Here is a 21,758-nt window from a genome sequence, read left to right on the forward strand (position 1 = left end):
CCGACATTGAGGAGTAGTTACCTTGCCTTGAACCCGCGCGACATTGGGGACAGGGTAGGGATGGGGTAATGTGTCTAGACTATGGGGCAGGGAAAGGGATGGGGTGCCCCACCCTGAACCCACCCTATTGTCATTCCTATATAATTATTAATTATTAGTGGAATTAATAAAAATGTTAGCTTTTATAATTATTTTTATTTATTTAAAATTAATCAAAATTTCATTTAAAAATAATAAAAAAGAATAAATTTTATTATAATTACTACAAATTATTAATAAAACTAAATTTATTAAAAATATTTGTTCATATTCAATTAACAATAATTATTTTTATAAATCAACATTAAATGAAAAATAAAATTATTAAATCTTTTAGATTTTCCTGTGCATTACACGGGTCCCTGCTAGTGATTAACAAAAAGCATATCGAAGTGTTTCAATTTAAAGCAAACAAGATCATGTTAATGAATCACTGCAACTATGGTTGTGGCAGATGCGAGTGAGTTCAATCATCTCTTTCTCTCTCTCCCTCGCTCTCTTTTATCTCCCTCCATTCAGTCAACCGTTAGTGCAATTCTATTCTATTAAATAGAAGCAATTAGTGTCTCTGAAGCTCTTTCATTACACTACAAGAATAAAAAGCCTCTCTAAAATCACCAAATGGGCCACGCTCTACTTGCTATATATCATTTGTTCTTTGTTCTCATAGACTTTACATTGGGAGGTTTTGAAAAGCCAAAGAGGAAGAGCCTGACCAACGCTGCATTTTGGATGATAACTTGAAAAAAAATGCCCCTTACAATTGTCCGTCTTCCTGAGAGTAACAAATGTGTTCTTTTAAACATATGTATTGATTATTGAATATTGACTGGGCCAAAATTCTTTCCCAATTTAGGGCCCACCCGTTATAGTTTACATGTCATTTTCAAATTCACTTCCTCAATAGAAGCTCTTGCTCCTTTCTCTGTCTATTTAATTGCACCAGTAGTCTGTATTCTATAGTTTCCCATTCATTTGGGGTCGAGTGAAGCCTAAGGCGAACTCCCTTATGATTAGTTAAAATTTGTGAAGATAATGTTTTCATAAGAATGGGTTGAATTTCATTAATTAATTGATTTGATTGTACAGGGGTGTTTATATACAAAAGGGAAATTGTTTAAAACTCACCATGAGTTTTAGCATTTCTCTTAAATTCACCACAACTTTTCAAAATATCTAAAATTCACCATGTCACTAACTTGACGTTAAACAGACTAACAGGTGTTAATATATTACCATCTTAACATTCATAGAAAAATATATAATATATACAAAATAAATTAACGGGTGTTAATATATTACCATTTTAATATTTAGACATGAAAAAAAGGAAAAAAAATTAAAAAATATATAAAAACATAAAAAAATTATAGAAATTGCAAACAAAATAAAAAATTATTTTCAAATTATAGAAACTTTAGAAATTGAAAAACAAAATCAGAAAATAAAAATTGTACCAAAAATTATAGAAAAACACAGAAATTACAAATAAACAACAAAAAATACAAGAAAATTTATAGATTGTAGAAAATAGAAAATGTAAAAAAAACAAAAATTATAAAAAACATTGGAAATTATAACAAAACACGAAAAATGCAAAAAAAAACAAGAAAATTGAAAACTGAAAAATACCATTTTCCCTCTAACTTGCCATTCAAGGGTAATTTGGTCATGAAAATTGTTATTTATGCTGACATGGACACTTATGTTAAGAAGCATTAACGCTACACTAACGGAAGGTGAGTTTTGGAAAATAAAAACTTACTTACATGGTGAGTTTTAGACATTTTGAAAAGTTGTGGTGAGTTTAAGGGAAATGTTGAAAACTCATGGTGAGTTTTAGACAATTTCCCTATACAAAACAATAATGAATAAAACTGGAAAATAATTACAAGAATAGAAACATTCAATTAAGGAAGTTAGTCTAGCAAGGAAACTTCCTAAGAAGAAAGTTTCCTTTTTACTTTGATTGGTTTCTCTATAGTAGCTGCTCCATCTTTGGTAGGAACTCTTTCTATAGCAGCTGGTCCATCTTTGGTAGTAACTCTTTATAGAGTAACAATGCTCTCTTTGGTAGGAAGATTGGAACGAAGCCACTCGAATTGGTGAGAAGAAAGAGGCTTAGTGAAAATATCAACAACTTGATCTTGAGTGGGAACTTCTTGAGAATAATGTCATGTAGGAAATGAAAATCAACCTCTATGTGTTTAGTACAGGCATGAAATTAATATGGGATGAGCTGCAAGATATGTGGCGCCAATATTATCACAATATAGTACTGGTGCCGACTGGGGTTTAACACCCAAATTAGAGAGAAGAGACTAAAGCCACATGAATTCCATAGTGGCATTAGCTAGAGCTCGAAATTCAGCCTCTGTACTTGATCGACCAATAGTAGGCTGCTTCTTTGCACTTCATGAGACCAAGTGAGAACCAAGAAAAATGCCATAACCTCTAGTAGAGCGTCTATCATTCAGGCAACCTACCCAGTTAGCATCAGAGTAGGAGGCCAAAGTCTTTGATGTGTGAGATGAGAAAAACAACCCAGAATCAATAGTGCCTTTGAGATACCCCAAGATTCATTTAACAACTCCCTAGTGTTCCTTAGTAGGAGCATGCAAGAATTGACATACTTTATTCATAGCAAAGGCCACATCCATCCATGTAAGAGTGACATACTAGAGGGCGCCTACGATACTCTGGTACTGAGTAGGATCAGATAACGGTTTCCCAAGAAACCGTGAGAGACGTGATGAGGTAGCTATGGAATTAGAAACCGGTTTGGCCATAACAAGATTGGTCTTTAGCAAGAGATCCAAAATATACTTACGCTGAGAAAAAAATAACCCTATGGCATCCCGATGATTTTCAACACCAAGAAAATAATGTGACGATCCCAAGTCTTTCAGGGCAAATGTCTGAGACAAATCACTAATAAGTCAAGAGACATGAGTAGAAGATGAGCTAGTAACAATAATATCATCAATCAAGATCATAAAGTTGATTATTCAAATGAGAAAACAAAGCTCGAGGGGCCTGCTTAAGTCCATAGAGAGCCTTGTGAAGTTTGCAGACATGATGTGGATAATTGGTATTCTCAAAACCTTTCGATTGGTGCAGAAATATGGTTTTAGTAATGAATCCATTAAAAAAAGCATTGTGGACATCTAATTGCCGAATGTCCAATTACGAGATATGGCGAGAGAAAGAATAGTGTGCACAATATGTAATGCCTTAACTCTCCTTTAAGATTGCATTATAGTGTGGTGAACTACATTGACCTATGTATCTAGGCAAAAAAAAAAAAAAAAAATCAGCTGGTTTACTTTATTGAATCCTCTTATTTGAATGAATTCCCATTTTACTAACTTCATTAATCTATATTCAAACTTTTATAACGTTGAATTTTGAAAAATTTGTTTTTAAATGCTGTGGAAATGCTGAATTTAGACATTATAGCTTTGTTTGGGTTATTTTCATCTATTTTTTTATACTTGAACATCGCTTCATAATTGTTCAAAATGCATGGTCTTTTGGCAACAACATGAACATGCACCCCACTAGTGTTAATTCCTTGTATACCTCGCAATACGAACATGGTAGGGCCATGAGAACACACACTACATCCATAATTATCCACTGGTCCTACATTGTTTCTCAGGCATAAAATTAAAGAGAAATAGAAAATAAGGTTTTAAAAACCGACCTGATGAGGGGCATTTTGGTTCGTCCATACAAATAGTGGCATGTGGGTGTTATCGACAACATAGCGCCAAATCAGCAGGCTAGCTCGACAGGTTAACCCGAAGTGCCTCACATAAGAAGACGATTGAGCTGGGGCGAGTTTGACGCAACTGACAATGCGAGCTCACCCAAACCGTTTCACCCGTCTCGCCCTTGAGGGTGCCGTTATCATGACCATGGGAGCAGCTAGCTGAACTATGCGCCACAAGTCCCGCAAGCGACTTGTAACCGCCGTGCAGATCTAGCAATTGACACAGTAACACTCCTTACATTGTGGAAACAGCTCCGCCAAAGGTTGAGAGACGTTACCCAAGGCATCTGAACCCCAGATAAGCTATAAAAGGACCTCAAATCTACGTAGAAAGGTATGCACACTGATACACTCAAGCTAGGGGTGATCATGGGTTGGGTTGGGCTGAGCTTTGCACTTATGATAAGGGCTATAGCTTAGGCCCGAGCTTGAAACATAAGCCCTAGCCCATGTCTATATGGGCCCAGGCCGGGCTTGATTCCGAGCCAATGTCATTCATATATAAAACATTACATATCTATATAGTAAATGCCATAACATGCATATAAACTTATTTTATACATTATATAATATAAAATATTACATATAATATAAATTATACATGTCATGTTATAATATTTATATATAAAATATATAATATAATGTAAAATAACATGTATGCATATGTATACATTATACACAAAATGTGTAAGTTTAAATATATGCGGGCCCTAAAATTTGCGAGCCTGATGTGGGCCTGGGCTCGGGTCAGGCCTGAATACAAAATCCAAGCCCAAGCATGAAATTTCCGGGCCGGGCCAGGGCGGGTTGAAATGATCACCCCTAACTCAAGCTCTCTCACACTCTCAAGAGATTTCTATACCATCTTTCTGACTTAAGCATCGGAGTGTTCTAGTCGGATAAAACCTACCCGGGCGCTCTCATCCTTTTATCTCTTTGTAGCTTGCTTCAGCTCGGACACACAGACATCAGATCGACCGTACAACTCGGCTTTGCCAGATTGGAACTTTGTTCAAGCCAAGTCACAAGACACGAGAGAGCGACCAGATCGCGCATCATCACGACCTAAAACCAGAACCATTCTGGCCATTTGTTTTTGGGTTGATGGTTCGGCTGTTTGATTTGAATGAATGACTTGTTTGAACTGAAAAATAAAAAATAATGAAAATAAAAACAAAAAAAATCATTGAATGAATCAACGGTTTAACTGCCCGGGTCAATTTATTGACCAAATCAATTATTTTGGGCCAATGAACAGATTGAGGGTGAAATGGAATCGATTGTTTGAATGGTTCCCGGGCCGAATGATACAACCATCCGAATTAACAGCGGTTTGAAAAACACTGCAGAAAAGTGTTGTTTACTAGAATTCCTCTTTAAACTGAGAGGATAACTTCATTATTTCAAGAGATAAACGAATTTATGCAATGTTTAGACTAAATGACCATTGGAAAACCAATTTCTTAATTTTGGAAAAGCATTTTCAGTACAAATGCAATAAATCATCAGGGTTTCTAGCATTGTGGTCCAGAAAAAAGAAAGAAAAAAAAGTGTATTGCACTACATTGGACATTGGGCTCCACTATGATATATTTGAAAGTCATGGTTTTAAAACTTACGACACCCTGTTTGCATGTTGTTATGTGGTATATTCTAAAATTTGTTACATAAAAAATAATGCTTTTCTACTATGTTAGGTGTATTGGATTAAACATTAAAGTATGTTTTGGAAATAGGTCAACAAGTCGTGTATGGTTCAGGACCGAAGTGAGGATAAAATCATAGACCCAGAACCTTCCCTATTATTTATCGAGTAATTGGGTCCGAGTCAATTAGACCTGATTATAATATGGTTATTTATGTTAATTAACACTTTAATTAATTAAAAGTTCAACTTGATAATATAACTTTAATAAAAACGATAGTAAATTAGTAAAGTGTTTAAATGTTAATAAATCAAGTGTTTTTAACCAAAATTGCTTTATATATTATCTATCAAATTTAATCTTATAATTACAACAAAACTAAATTGATTTGAAATTAATGAGCACAAAATTACAAAATCAAAATTAATACAATCAATTCGGTGGGGTAGAGCAGACTAATTAAGGCATTGACAGTTTTATTTGAGACCTGAAAAATAAACATGTTCCAAAATCCACAATATTTTCAATTTAGAAGCAAACGGTTTATTAAGTATTTTTCTCAATTTTGAAGACAAATCAAGTACAAACATTTATTTAATTAACGGAATCTATATTAAACACATAACATATGTTAGTGACTATTCAAAATTTTGGATACCAAAAAAATGATGGAAAATATTTAAGAGAGAATTATAAATATTTTTTATTTAAAAATTTAATGTTGACCCACGCCTTTTCAAAGTCAAAGAAAGGGATGCCAAATGACCAACTGAGAATGGGTCATGGGCTGAACTACTAATTTAAGGTTATGTGAAATAGAGATTTCCATGAAATTAAAAGTTCTATACATTATCCAAAAGGAAAATCAAAATTTTGGATAAGAATAGAAGGCTTTTCAAAAAAAAAAAAAAAGAAAGAAAAATATAGAAACATTTCTATAGATCTATAGAACTTTTAAAAGTAAAGCCCACGATCTAACCTTCTCCCACAATAATTTCACAAATAGAAGAAGATTGATGACGTTAAATATATCCTTTCCTAACCATGACTCTCCTTAAGAATCAATCACAAATGACGATGCCTAATTTTGCCCTACTAGTAGAAGAGGTTGCTTCGTTAATGTTAAGAATTTAGTCTATTCTCTTTTAAGTTTCGCTCAACCGCCTGTGTTGTCCTATAGGAGTTTGCATTTAGGCTATGTTTGGTTTGAAGGAAAAGGTAGAGAAAGGAAGGAAAAGGCAAGAAAATCTTGTATTTTTGGTTTGAAGGAAAAAACCCTACTATTTCCTCCAAATCAAACGCAGCCTTAGGAGTTGTGGGACAACAAGATTGGTTTTGTTTTTGAAAACAAAAAGAACTGCCACATTAGTAAAGTTGTATTATTTTTGCTGATGTGACAAATGTTTTTGCTTTTAAAAACACAATTAACCATGTTGTAGAACACCTGTTTAATGAGCCCATGGACATGAAAATGGAATGGAATCATTTTTTGATGTGGTTGATCATTACATCAAAACCTTGGGCCTATTATTTTCCTCTTAACTTTTACCTCTTAAGAAGAATCTTGCAACTTTAAGAGGAAAATGGTTGTTCCTCTTATCTCTTAAAATGGAATCTTATATGTTTTTGTTTTCCATTGATACTCTCAAAACACAAAACACTTCTGACTCTTTATAACTCAAGAGCTTCATATGCAACAATAATAATAATTATCAATTAATAATAATAATAATAATAAGGGTAAATTTCTTAAAATACCCTTATGATTTAGTTAATTGGCTAAGTGCACCCTTACTGTTTAAAAATTGACTAACATTACCCTTATTGTTTATGACAATTGACTAACTCTACTCTTATCATTAACATCCGTTGATATTCCATTAAAATCCGTACGCACATGATATCACGTGATGTTTAAAAATTTTTAAAACCCAAAGCTACCCTTGTCTCCATCCTCTTGACCCGGCACACCCTTCATCCTTCGACCTCTCTCTCTTCCCTCTATCTTCCTCCCACAGTCTCCATCAACACCAGATCACCAGAGAAAACTACACCGTATCCGCACCGTATGCACTGGACAAAGCCACAGTCTCAGACATTAAACATTGGCTTTCTCCTATGTATTGAGATGCCGCATACTTGCAATCACTTTGAACATGGGATGAGAAAGATGAATCCCAACAACCAAAGCCGTCTCCACCACTAAAGCTTCCATCATAAAGTGGACCATCCTCTGCACAGCCACAACCTCAGAGCAAAAATTCTCCATCTCCATTGCACTAGAAAATTATTCTTACAAGTACAAGGAAATACACAGAGAGAAGAGAAATAAGAAAGTGAAACAAAACGCTAAGAACCAAAAAGAGAAATAATTGAGAGGAGGGGTGAGAGAGAATGCTAAGAGAAGAAGACAGAGAGAAGTCTGGGAGATTCCATGGGAGCAAGAGAGGAAGAGAGTGTAGGTGATATTACAGGATGCGTAAAAACAAACAGTGGGGGTGCTCTGAGAAGCAGAGAATGAGTGAGGCGGCGGTGGCGGAAGTCCGATCTTTCTCTCTCTCTCTTCTTCCTCTAGGTGATGGCGGCAGCGACAACTGAAGTGGTATGAGTGAATTGAGGCGATCGCGGCGGAAGCCTGATCTTTCTCTCTCTTTTCTTCCTTTGGGCGACGGCGGCAGCAACCCCTCTGAAGTCCAATCTTTCTCTCTCTCTTCTTCCTCTAGGCAACGGTGGCGGAAACCCCTATGAAGTTTGATCTTTCTTTCTCTCTCTTCTTCCTCTAAGCGACGACGGCGACAACTCCTCTGAAGTCCGATTTCTCTCTCTCTTCTTCCTCTGGGAGACGACGGCGGTAACTTGAAGTCCGATCTTTCTCTCTCTTCTTCCTCTGGATGACGGCGGTGGCAACCCCTCTGAAGACTGATCTCTCTTCTCTTCCTTCTTCCTATGGGCGATGACGGCAGCATTCGCCTCTAAACTCCAATCTCTCTCTTCTTCCTCTAGGCGACGGTGGCAGCACTGCCATGTAACTCCACCCAGCAATGGGAGTTATAGGGTTGTCTTAGATAGCACTACCAGTAACTCCACCCAGCAGCGGGAGTTATAGGGTTGTCTTAGAGCTCTATTTTTAAGCAACATGGTAGTTTAGGCATTTTCATGGGTTTTAACGGAAGTTAACGGTAAGAATAGAGTTAGTCAATTGTGAGAAACAGTAGGGGTAGCCTCAGTCAATTAGTTAAATCATAAGGGTAGTTTAAGAAATTTACCCTAATAATAATAATAATAATAATTAATAGTTAATAAATATTAATTAATAAATATTAATTATTATAATCATTAATCATTAACCATTTATTACTATTATTATTATTATTAGTACTTGTTAAATTATAATTATTATAACTAATTATTAACAATTAATAATTAATAATTTTTAACTAATTATTATAATAATTAGTATTAATAGTAAATTAATCATTAATTATTATTATTACAGTAATTATTATTAATTTATAAGAATTATTATAATTAATAATTATTAACTATTAACTCATAATTTATATTTAACTTCTATAATAATAGTGGTTACTTATAAATTAAATTTTAATTAAATATTAAATAATTATTAGTTGTTAATTAGTTATTAACTATTATATTAATTAATAATTAATATTAATTATTAAATAATAATGTATGTAATTAATTATTAATCAACAAAAATTATTTATTAATAATTATTAATTGTTACTAATTAATTATTTATGATTATAATAATTTTAATATTACATTTTATTAAATTACATAGACAAGCAAAAAATCTCATAATGGGGTTAAAAAGAACATTTGACATTTTTCAGAATTCAGAATTTAGAACAACATTCTTTGCATTCAGAGTTCAGAGGAAAAAAAAGTTTACCAATACTAACATATCTCTTAATGTAATTATTGCACTTTTAGATGTTAGACGTTAGAACAAATGAACATGCCCTTAAGATTGATGGAATGTGTTAGGTCAAGCCGTTTAACCTTTCAGGACCATAACATACCATCTCTTTTATTTTTTATAAGGAAAAGTACTCTGCAGCTCACTGCAGAATTCTGAATTACAGCCCCCCATAGTCTATTAGTAGCCCCCCTATAAACCGCATCCTGCCTGTGAATTCGGCATCAATCCATGGTCAAGATTCATCCCATGTATGATGGGGCTAAAGAATTCTGAGTTGGGCTGATCAATCATTCTCCCTTTTTTATATAAACATAGCATGATTACCATCACAGCTTACATTAATCTAATACCAGGTAGCCCTCTCAACGCGACTTTCACTCCAGTGGTAGCTAGGTAGACTTTTCCACAATGCCTCACACTCGGGCAGCAAGGCTTTCACTCTACTCCTAGTAGCTAGTACCCTTTCTTGTGTTTGGAACTTAGGACATGGTACGTTGTAGGCTTTGATATCATTTGTTATATACTTGAAACTTCAACAAGGAAGCCTTTGCCTTTCATCTCGGCATCTAAAACCACTATTGTTTTGTTTTTTTTCATTTTCTGATGGTTTTTAAAATCAACCCGGAGACCGAATCGGTCAGGGGTCCGGTTACCGGGTTGAACAGTCTGACCGTTCGAACTGAATGGTCGGCCCATTTTGACAAAAAAATTAAAAAAAATAAAAAAAAAATTAAAAAATAAAAACCAGTCAAAACTGTTCGAACGGTTAATCGCCCGGGTCAGCAATTTGCTAACCAAGATCAACGGTTTTATGAAAAATCCGATTTTGAAGAACCGGAACCAATCACCTGACTGGTTCCCGGTTTTTCCGGTCCGACTGTCCGGTCCTGTCTGATTTTGAAAAGCATGGTTTTTTCTGTTAACACAGGTAACTCATGGCTTACAAGTTACAACTCTCCGCTGACCAAGTTGAGCCTATTTTCAACAAGGTAAGGACCTTCTCTTTTGTTGCTAGTGAGGCAAACTGTTGACGTTCTTCTTTTATGTATTTTTTTGCTTTTTATTTTTCAATTTTAAAACTAATTTATCATATGTTTGGGGAAACCGCTGCTCCCAGATGAACCAAACAACGATCAATTGAAATCCTATTCTAATTTCCATTTGAACCAAGAAGGCGAAAGAAATAGGCGATTCTGATACTGATTCCTAGGGATTTCGATTCTGAATGTGAACCAAATGAACTCTTTGCTGTTGAAGAAAATGATAGAATAACATTGCATTTTATAAGAAAGGATTGACAAGGCCAAATCATTGAGATCAAGTCTGAGTTTGTTGGAAAAACTTCTATATAACATACATGACAGAGACATGGACACAATGCCAAAAGAAATGAGAACAATTCAAATTGAGAGGAACTCACAATTGTGAATTTGTGATCAAAGAGATTTGCTAGGAAAATTTAGACCTCCATGGAACTTTTTTCTTCTTCTTCTTGATTTCTGAGGTGGATTGCAGTCCACTTATCCCTTTCTTTAATGCTACATCTCTATGGTGGATTGACCTTTTATACAGGTCACATACAATCATTTATATAGGGAAGCAAATCAAGCTACTGATTGGTATTGGTATATAGGGGTGCAATTTAGGCGGGATCAAGTTGGGATTTATTGTCAAAATTTGAATGACTTGGCCGGAAGGCCCGAAGTCAAAACAGTGTAAAATAATGTGAATTTGTGGCAACCCGAATTGCACCCCTACTTATCCCCTCTCTCAAATAGTATCCAACAAAAATCCCATCAAGCTCAGTTTGGGAGGAGTACAAATGCAAATATGTAGAGTGCAAACACATGCAAAATAATACAAAATACAAGATTTTGCACTCTACATATTTGTATTTGTACTCTTTCCAAACTGAGTCTCATACACTTTCAAAGAGAACTCTGTTGCATGCAATGCTTCTAGATGCATGTACTACAGCCACAGGAAGATAGCCAGGCCCCTTTAAGCAGAAAAGATTTTGCTTCTTGCACATAGCTGTCGAAGGTGCTCACCACTCTAAGATCCATTGTTGCAATGGCTGAATCTTCTTTCTTTTATAATTTATTTTTGAAATTGTCACATATCAACAGAAAAATAAAAATGCTTTGTTGAGCTAAGGCTGTGTTTGATTGCAGTACAATTTTATTTGCATTGATATAAATGCATAGGAGTGCAAATGAAAATAATGCAAATTTTGGTTTAATTTTACTTTGGGTTTTACTTCATTATGCTTCAGATCTTATTTTATTTTATTTGTACTGCAGCGAAAGAAAATAAGGTATATTTTGAAACAAAAATAAATCAAAATTTGCACCTAAGGCTGTGTTTGGAAACAATGCAAATGGAGTGTAAACCCTGGTTCAAGGTAAATTTGCACTCTGGTTCACTTTTGCTTATGTTTGGCAACATTACATTTATGCATTGATAAATGACAGGCCAATGCATTTTTACATTGATAATAAGATGTAAAAGTACATCAATAAAAAAAAAGAAAATTTGCATTCAAGTGGGCTTTTGATAAAAAAAGCATATGCTTTATTGGAATTCATGTTTTCATCCATTAGAGCTAAGGCTCAGTTTGGAAGCAGTACAAATGCAAATATATACAGCGTAAATACATACAAAATATAAGGTTTTGCACTCTGCATATTTGCATTTGTACTCCTTCCAAACTCAGCCTAAAAGTCTGTATGGTAAGAAGGTAAATTTGTCGGTACAAAACTAACCCGAATTTACAATTTATATGAACTGTTTTATACTCTACATATTTGCATTCACACTTATTTGCACTGTTTCCAAACGCAGCCTAAGGCTCAGTTCGAAAGGAGTACAAATACAAATATGTTGAGTGCAAAACCTTGTATTTTGTATTATTTTATATGTATTTGCATTGTACATATTTGCAATATTTGTACTCCTTCCAAACTAAGCGTAAATCCTTTGTACTATCACAGTTTTGTATGAATACAAATTTATCTTTACTGCAACCAAACACAACTCAAGGATGCCACGTGAAAGAACCGGGTTGGGTTAGCCCATATACCCAAAAAAATATTTTTGAGAAAATCATCTCTCTTAAGACTACCACGTGACAGAAATGGGTTGAGTCGACCCGTATATTTGAAAAAACATTTTTGAGAGAATAATTCTCAAGACTACCACATGACAAAAATGGGTAAGGTCAACCCGTATATCCAAAACTGCAGAAAATAGCAGAAAATGCAAAAAATACCAAAAAATTGCAAAAAAATCAAAACAAATATAGAAAATACCAGAAAATTACGAAAAAAATACCAGAAAATTGCAAGAAATGCATGAAAAAACTAGAAATGCAGAAATTATGCAGAAAAATACCAAAAAAATGTAAAAAATGCAAAAAACCAAAAAATTTAGAAAAATGTACAAAAATATTATATTAAAAAAATACAAAAAATACCAAAAATGTCAGAAAATAGAAGAAAAATTACAGAAAATGCAAAAAAAATGCATAACTTTTTTAAAAGTGCTTTTGTAAAAGTGTTTTCTTAAAAGTACTTTCATAAAGTGCTTTCGTGTAAAAGTGCTTTCACAAAAGTGCTTTTTTGTAGAAGTGTTTTTATAAAAGTGCTTTTGTAAAAATATTTTTGTAAAAGTGCTTTCGTGTAAAATTGCATGTGAACACAGAAGTTAATAAAATCTATTTTATTTCACTTTTAATCACAAAATGAAATGTTGCATGGTGGTTTGGAATCGTAATGAGATGTGGATGCGTTAGGAGCATTGAATTTGTGTCACCTCAGTTGTTGTTTTTTGAGACTTGGCGAGTATAGATAAACGATCGACCCAACCCATCATGACCCTAATGGGTACCCTCGACCCAACCCACCCTAACCCTAATGGGTATCCTCGACCAACCCACTCTAACCCTTTTCATTGACCCTAATGGGTTACTTGACCCATATTGACCCGCCAATAGAATGGGTGGGTCAAATGGGTTGGGGTCCACCCATTATGCAGTTGTAAGTGGCTATGAAGACAGTGTAAGCATGGTCTTGTGAAGACTAAATCCAATCTCATCAATAAAAGAGTATTTGATATTTTTCAGTATGGAGCATATGGTAGGTATCCGAATTTAGATCCTTTATTTCTAGTTAAGCTTATGTAGGTGGGATTTGATTCCAAATCTTCATTACAACTAGTAGAAGACCTTATCAACTACTCAATTAGAATTAGGGACGAATTTGAGCCGAGCCAAATACTTGGCTATTCGAGCTCGACTTGCTAAAATTGTGTTAGGCTCGAGCTCGACTTGGTTCAAAACTCACAAGTTCGAGCTCGACTACAAGGCAAGTTTTTTTCTAAACAATAAAATTTATAAATATAAAAATATTTTTTTATTTTACATAAAAAAATTAAGAATTATAAAAATTATTTATTATTATACATATAAAAATAAATATATACATATAAAAAATGTTTTTATTTTACATACAAAAAAATTAAGAATTATAAAAATTATTTACTATTATACATAAAAAAATAAAAATATTATATATAATAAAAATTATTTATTATATATATGTATATGTATGCATATAATAAAAAATATTTATTTATTATACTAGGATCGATTAGGCTCACGAGTCTCACGAGCTGAGCTTCACTGGATATTTATATAATAATAATAATAATAATAATAATAATAATAATAATAATAATAATATTTATTATTATTATATACAAAAATAAAAATATTATATATATAACATTTTTATTTTATATATATTATTTTCTATATATATAATATTTTTATATTTATTATTTTATATATATATGTATGTATGTATGTAGAAGCTCGACTAGGCTCGTGAGCCTCATGAGCCGAGCTTTATTAGGCTCGAGTTCGGCTCGATTAACAAACAAACCTATAAATTGGACTTGAACTTGACTCGAAACTCGATTTAAACTGAGCCAAAGCGAGCTCAAATAACTCGTGAAAAATTCGACCGTTTGTGACCACCCCTAATTGACATTTTGCTACCTGAACTCGTTCCTAATTTGCACGAGGAGGTTATAATTTTTACTTGAACCTATTGGATCTATCTTTAAAGAGTGGTGTCTTTGTCAAGCAAAGCGGTAAAGTGCATCCATCTTTAGTGGGCAAGCAGAGACTTTGAGTGCCCCACTCCACCTACCCACTGCAACGTAGTGGGGGTTATGGTTTGCTGAAGCACCTTCTGGCCACCTAACCGGAAGAAAAGAGTGCTGCAGATTTATCTGCTCCTTTGGACGTGCACTGCCATATACAATACTCTAATAAACATACTCCCATATAACATGAACAATGGCTCTCCACTATCTTAAAGCATTACAACAAATTTACCATGAAAGGCCAGAAGTCCTTTTCAACTATATTTTCATAATTATTAAGTCACTTGCTTTTGATCTTCAGGCAACTTGTCTGGAAAAATTTATGATGCATTTTATGAAAATTGTTGCAACATAATTCAAACACGAACGAAATAGTGTGACGTGTCACAGTATTTTGTATGAGTCTCAATCATCTGCCAATAAAACATGTTCTAACCCTTTACCAATATGATCTTACACTGTACATCTCATACACAATGGGCCCTATTTTTATAGCGGGTCTCAATCTCATGGTGAGATGTGCGGCGTTAAATCAAGTTGGTAGGAACATGTTTTGTTGGTAAAAAATCTGAACTCATTTTGTATGAGGTAAAACAATGAAAAGTGAATAAACCATGTGATATCTTTAAAATGGTTAATTGAAATTTTGATTTAAGGTGCAATCTATCTATCTATCTATATTTAGATTTTCTTATACATGCAGTGTTGACTTGATCTCGTGTAATCCATCTAGATAGATTGCTTAATTAAATTATACCCATTTTATTACCGAGAGCTGCCACACTAATTTATTTGTCTGGCTATGTGATAAACTTTGATATGTTGGATAGTTGGACTTTGTTTCTAAAAGTTCAGACCCCCTTGCGACATTCAACAAAGACAATAAGAACACACCAGTAGTGATGAACATAAAAAAACAGTTCACGTGATATTTTAAATTTACTTCCATTGGTTTATATTGAGCTGGTTGGAAGGAAGTATTGCGACCATGACACAGCAGATGCGAGTGGTTTTTTCTTGATTGGTTGGTTAGACAAACACGAACACCAGAGCAATCCGGGGTGGCCCAAGGCATCAACGCGATGTCTCGGGGGTGAAGGCCGAATCGGGTCCCAGCAGGTCTATGCATGCATGGCCACAACTTTACCAACCGATCGAGCTGGCTGGCACCTTCCAGATAGCCCTTTTAATTCTCGCCTGTCAACTTTATATTGCCACTGTGCTTGAGTCTGTTTTTAATTGGGGCAAGGTTCAAAGTATCCATAAGTATCGGCCCATATCAGTGGATACTATCATTTTTATAGCGGGTTCTCTATCATTGTGCCCAGCATTTTCATTAATTAATATTATATGTGTAATAAGTTTACAAAAAGGCTTATTTCAAAGTTGAAATGGTTATATATATATATATATATATATATATTAGCTGAAATGTGAGTTTTTTGTTAATAAATAATGGGGGTGTTCGAGTTGTTGTATTTGTATTTCATTTGGTTTACAGGTACAACTAGTGTGTGTTTTATGCTATCAGCAATCTTCTAGAACCAGTAAAATGACTTTCTTTTTTTGTTTTTAACACAACTTTTTATTTATGGTTGCAAACATGGTATGGTAGTCATATGGTATGTCTCACACACCAATATGGCTCCAGTCAAAAGGTTTCTATTTGATGATCCTTACACTTAAAAGTAGAGAGTGAAAGTACATATACACATGGGTCATGCAATCAATGCTCATATGTCACAATTCAAAAAAGTAAACTGTGAACAAAATTACTTTTTTTTAACATTACATGGTTTAAGAAAAAAGTCATTTTCAGAAAATGATCATCGGTATGGTTTTGAAAGATCCATGCCACCTTTTTTAGAACCACAAACCAAACATCACCTTGCACTAGTCATGGATGAATTGACTATATATATTCAAGAGGAGGTCCCATGGTGTTTGATATTTGTTGATTGCTGAAACTAGTGAAGGATTTTATGCGAAATTAGGTATACGGGCAAAATAGAGGAATTGAATCTAGAGTCTTATTTAATATGCAAAATACCATCTCAACTAAGAGGAAAATCTGTAAAATAATTGTAAGTAAATGCTTAGATGAACGAGTAATAAAACTAAGAAAATGAGAGAGAATAGATTGATATGTTTTGGTCACTTTCATGGATGACCATTTATGGCGCACCTATTAAGAAAAGTGATATGTTATAGGCTAAAAGAGTTAGGGGCAGGCCAAAAATGACTTGGGTGGTTTCAGAAATTATCCATACTATGCAAAAACAAAAGGACAGGGTTGGCAGTTTCTTGTTGAAAGTGGATTTAGCCAAAGCATATGATAGAGTTGAGTGGGATTTTCTTCTGTGGAGTCTTCATCAATGGGGATTCTCTCAAAACTTCATATCTCTTATTCATGCTTGTATCACAACTGCTTCTTGCTCCATCTTGATTAATGGCAAAATGGGAAACCCCTTCAGACTTGGAAGAGGTTTAAGACAAGGATGTCTTTTATCTCCATATCTCTTCATCTTATATATGGATATTCTATCTCGTATGCTTCTGCATAATTTGAATGATGGCCCTCTACAAGGTTTCAAGCTTGCAAGAAATTGTCCAAAACTAAATCATATTTTCTTTGCAGATGATATCCTTATTGTTGGGAAATGTACCATCTCAAAAATTTCAAATATACCAGATATTCTGCTCAGATTTGGAGCCGCCTCAAGACAGAATTAATTTTGAGAAATCGGCTATCTACTTCAGTAAAAATGTCCACAGATGAAGAAGATCTGAAATTTCTGAATTTCTGGGGGTTCCCACCATGAAGACTCATGACTCCTATCTTGGCGTTCCACTGCTAAAACATGGAGGCCAAAAGAGCACTTGGAACTTTGTTGTTGATAAATGTAAACAAAAGCTAAGTAAGTGGAAGACTGATTGTTTATCACATGCAGGAAGAGAAGTGCTTATTAAATCAACAATCACTTCTATTCCATCTTACTTCATGGCTTCAAACCCCCTCCCTCACTCCATATGTTCTCAAATTAACTTCGTTGCAAGGGATTTTCGGTGGGGATTTAAAAGCAGACAGGCACACATTTATCTACAAGGGTGGAAAAAATTCATAAAGCCAAAATTCTGTGGGGGTCTTGGAATTCATGATATTCACCTAAAAAATCGTGTGGCTGCCATGAAACTTGCTTGGCGATTTCTGTTCGAACAAGACAGGTTGTGGGCCAAACAATTGAAACTAAAGTATTTGTTCTCTGGAGATTCTTTCTGGAGTGTCAAGCCTAAAAGTTCATCATCCTACATCTGGAAGTGTCTACTTAACTCAAGGGAGGATTTAAAAAAGAGAACACGAATGCTGATCTCAAACGGATGGGACACAAACATCTTCAATGATCCGTGGATTCCAAACTTCATTCTAAGCAGAGATGACTCTCATTCAGATGAAAAAGTTGCATTTCTCATTGACTTTGACAGTGGTAAGTGGAGATCGGAGTTGATTCTCTCGAAATTTGATCCTATCATTGCTCAAAGTATTCTCAAGATTGAGATTCCAGCTAATCCACTTCACCACCAGGAATAGGATCACCTGGACTAGCACCCCCAATGGTTGTTTCACCAGTTCTTCGGCCTATAGATTACTGAACGGGGAGTATGCTGATTCCTCTCATAATCTGAATGCAACCCCAAGCATTTATTGGAAAGACTTCTAGGATTTTAATGAGCTTCCACCTCGTATTCATATATTTGTTTGGAGAATACTTCGTAATATTCTTCCTCTGAAAGGAGTCCTCTCTAGGTTTACAAAGAAGATTGACAATCTTTGCCCTCTTTGTTCTGAAGTGGAAGAAGATTTGGATCACCTATTTATTCACTGTCATTTCCTCCGTCCGTTCTGGTTTGGTTCATGCCTTTCTCGTAGAGTTGAGAAGTGGCCACATCATGGAGTTAAAGATTGGATCTCCTTTTGGTGGAATAGAATCAATGAAATGCCAGCTAATGATCTCAGTGCATTTAGTAAATTTTCTATCATCCTTTTGCACTGTTGGAAGGCAAGATGTAAAGTTGCTTTGGAGAACTATCAATTTAGGCCTTCTTCGATAATTGCAGCGGCCAACTCCCAAGTTGAAGAACTGATCAGTGTTAAATTGTGCCATGACTCAAATCAATCTCCGAGTTCAGTCTTGCCTTCCCCAAATGTTTCTTGGCGCGCGTCCCCCTACACAACCCTTCATCAATATCAACGTTGATGGAGCTCATAATCACTCTCAATTGGGTTTGGGGATCATTATGAGGGACCACAAAGGTAAACTCTTATTTGGAAGAGCGGTGAACATCTCCTTATCTGATCCAGAGTTCTCAGAGGCCTACGCTTTCAGAGAAGGAGTTCAAATGGCCAAGGAGTTAAAAATCTCTCATGTTTGGATCGAAGGTGATGCTCAAAAGGTAGTCCAAGCCCTGTTGAATGACTGTCCGAATTTCCCTTGGCGGTTATTTCCCATTATCACTGATTGCAGGGACCTTTTGAAAGATTTTCAGTGTTCAGCTATTTCCTTTAAGCCTTGTGCAGGCAATAGAGCAGCACATTTGATCGCCAAATTTGTTTGTAATCTCTCGAGGACCTTTACTTGGTCGAACCCTCCTGATTTCCTTTTGCCTGTACGTGTTGATGATATAAATAAAATGGAATGGTGATATAGGATTCATATTATCATGGTTTTAGATTTGTTGACCCGGATGGTTGGACCATTCATCTCGAACCAGTTCTGTTTCATTCTTAACTCATATCTTGGCCAAAAACCATTGACTTGGCCAATGACCTGTTAACCGGGATGATTGAATTGTTGACCAGTTTGATTCAAACAATAGTTTTAGTTATATTTTTTTGCTTTAATTATTATTTATTTTTTAAATTAAAACAAGCCATCTGTTCGAACTGAACGACTGAACCACTGACCCAAAAACCGGTAGCGAAAGTGATTCGATGATGATGAACTAAACACCACCTAAACAATGGAAATAGAGACCGGGCGCATATGAGGTCGACACTGACCTTTTTAGTGAGAGCTTGCAGGTATGCTGTTTTGATTCTGCACCTCTATATTTAGAGGGACGTAGGGTCAAGTAATCATCTCAGCTGGGACAGAGCAGAGATATGTGAGTTAAGTTAACTAAATAAATAATAATTACCCTATTTTAATGAAGTATAGAACATTTCATTTTTGTTGGGTTAAATCATGGTTTTCAAAATCTGATCAGACTGGATGATTGGACCGAAAAAATTGAGAACTGGTCACATCATTGGTTCTGTTTTACCCCAGAACGGTAATTTTAGCCAAAACTGTTAATTTGATCAGTAAACTGTTGATTCGGACGGTCAAACTGTTTAAACCGCTCAGCAGTTTTTAACTATTTTTTATTTTATTTTTATATTAAATTCGAATGATTGGATGATTTGACCCAAGAACCAGACCTTGAACAATTCATTGTCGGGTTCGATTTTAAAAACCTTGGGTTAAACTAAACTAGAGACCAGCAAATCTTGATCATTTTATCGTATGCCTTCAATATTTTTACCTCTTTTTTCAAGGTACGTACTACGTAGAGGATGCACCACCCACCAAATGACAAAGTGCACTTAGTCAATCTGCCGTAATCTCGAGCAATGCTGCAGTCAATAATTCATCCCAATTTTCTAACATACTAGGGCCAAGCACGTACCTTCTCATGGGTATGTGAGGATAGGTGGATGAGAGGGAGAGAGAGAATTTCTGTTGCAACTACAGTCATGGTGATGACACTCTATAGGCATCCCTCAGATTCGATAAACACAGACACACCAATAATATATAAAAAAAGGAAGATGTTCACGTGATGTATGGATGAAATTGATTTTAGCATCACTGCGCACAGGCGTGTTGGTGTTTGATTAGAGGATTGTAAGGAAGTCACTGTGATTAGGTACTTGAAACGCATCGAGACCGCCCACCCCACGCCACGACGAGTGGAAGATTTCCTTAGTCCTGCTGCTCTGCTACCAAAATAAGTAGCAATCAAATCAATGCAGTTGAAGTTGAAGCCTCATCCATCCATCTCAATTCTCAATTCTCATTTCTAATTTCTCAACACATGATGTGTTGATGGCCCAGGGAGCACAGACGTTGAAGCTATGCCCACCACTTTTTACGGCACTAGTACGCATCATGCTCAGCTTCTCCTCCGGCTCGGACCTCGGAGGGACGATTACATTACATCTCATCTTTGGGATCCCCACAGCCTCCCAAACAGATGCAGATGCTGCTGCTATATATTGCACCGCCATCCGCCAATGCTCTATGCAGTAGGAATTACGAAATCTTGCTCTGCAGTCTGCTCTCATCATCACGTATTCACGTTCAATTACAATACAATACAATACAATACAATACATAATTAATCTCTCTCTCCCCACATATTTGTATTCACTTGCCACATATTTTGGTGAAATCTAATTAATCTCTCTCCACAAGTCCAGAGTCTAGTCCAGCCCATGGGTTTATTTTATTAAATAATTAATTGTAGTTTGTTTTGGGTTGGTGCGCTTCAAATTTTCAAAAGGTGGTGTTTTTCTTTTGGGAACATTTTCGTGTGATTGACGAACGAAGTCAATAGGTTGTGTGAACCAGTACTACTACTGCTACTACTACGCCCCTTTTTCAACTGACAACCCCCCACTGCTTCTGCTCCTTCCTCGCCTACATCCTATATTATTTGCACGCCAGCCGGTTGTTATTTTGGACTGCCATCTGGAACCATCCTCATCCTTGCATGCTCTTCTTTAGGAGTCTCCCCTAACAATCAACTGTTTCTTTTATTTATTTATTTTTTATTTTTGTGTTTCTTCAAAAATTAAATTTCATATAATTAAAATCTTTCTTTGTTTGGTTTCGTTAATTTCTTCTTTTTATTTTCCGCTTTTCTTTGTCTAAAACAAAAATCTGAACATGTTATTGAGTTTTTAGTTACAAAAGTGGTTTGATTTACTTTGATAGTTTGATAACTAGATCTGTTTTATAAACCATATGATATTTCCTATTTGGAAATCATCTTTCATCCTTCTTGCTTTGTTGCTTATTTATTTATTTTAGGTTTTAGGCTTTTATCCCAAGTCATCAATAAATGTTGGTCAGTATATGTA

General features: G+C 35.1%; 1 protein-coding gene across 1 annotated transcript; it reads left to right on the plus strand.

Moving 5' to 3' along the window:
- Positions 1–18,736: 18,736 nt before the first annotated feature.
- On the plus strand, positions 18,737–19,276 carry LOC148804338 (uncharacterized). The gene has a single exon (XM_088900789.1). The coding sequence runs from the start codon at positions 18,737–18,739 to the stop codon at positions 19,274–19,276; it is 540 nt and encodes a 179-aa protein (XP_088756915.1).
- The last annotated feature ends 2,482 nt before the right edge of the window (positions 19,277–21,758 follow it).

Source organism: Nelumbo nucifera, chromosome 1 (assembly GCF_055504915.1).
Source record: "Nelumbo nucifera cultivar China Antique chromosome 1, China Antique-T2T, whole genome shotgun sequence".
In the NCBI taxonomy this organism is placed as follows: domain Eukaryota; kingdom Viridiplantae; phylum Streptophyta; class Magnoliopsida; order Proteales; family Nelumbonaceae; genus Nelumbo; species Nelumbo nucifera.

Bases quoted from the DNA above. Each gene is read 5' to 3' on its own strand.
- LOC148804338 (XM_088900789.1), top strand. From the start codon at position 18,737: ATGACTCAAATCAATCTCCGAGTTCAGTCTTGCCTTCCCCAAATGTTT.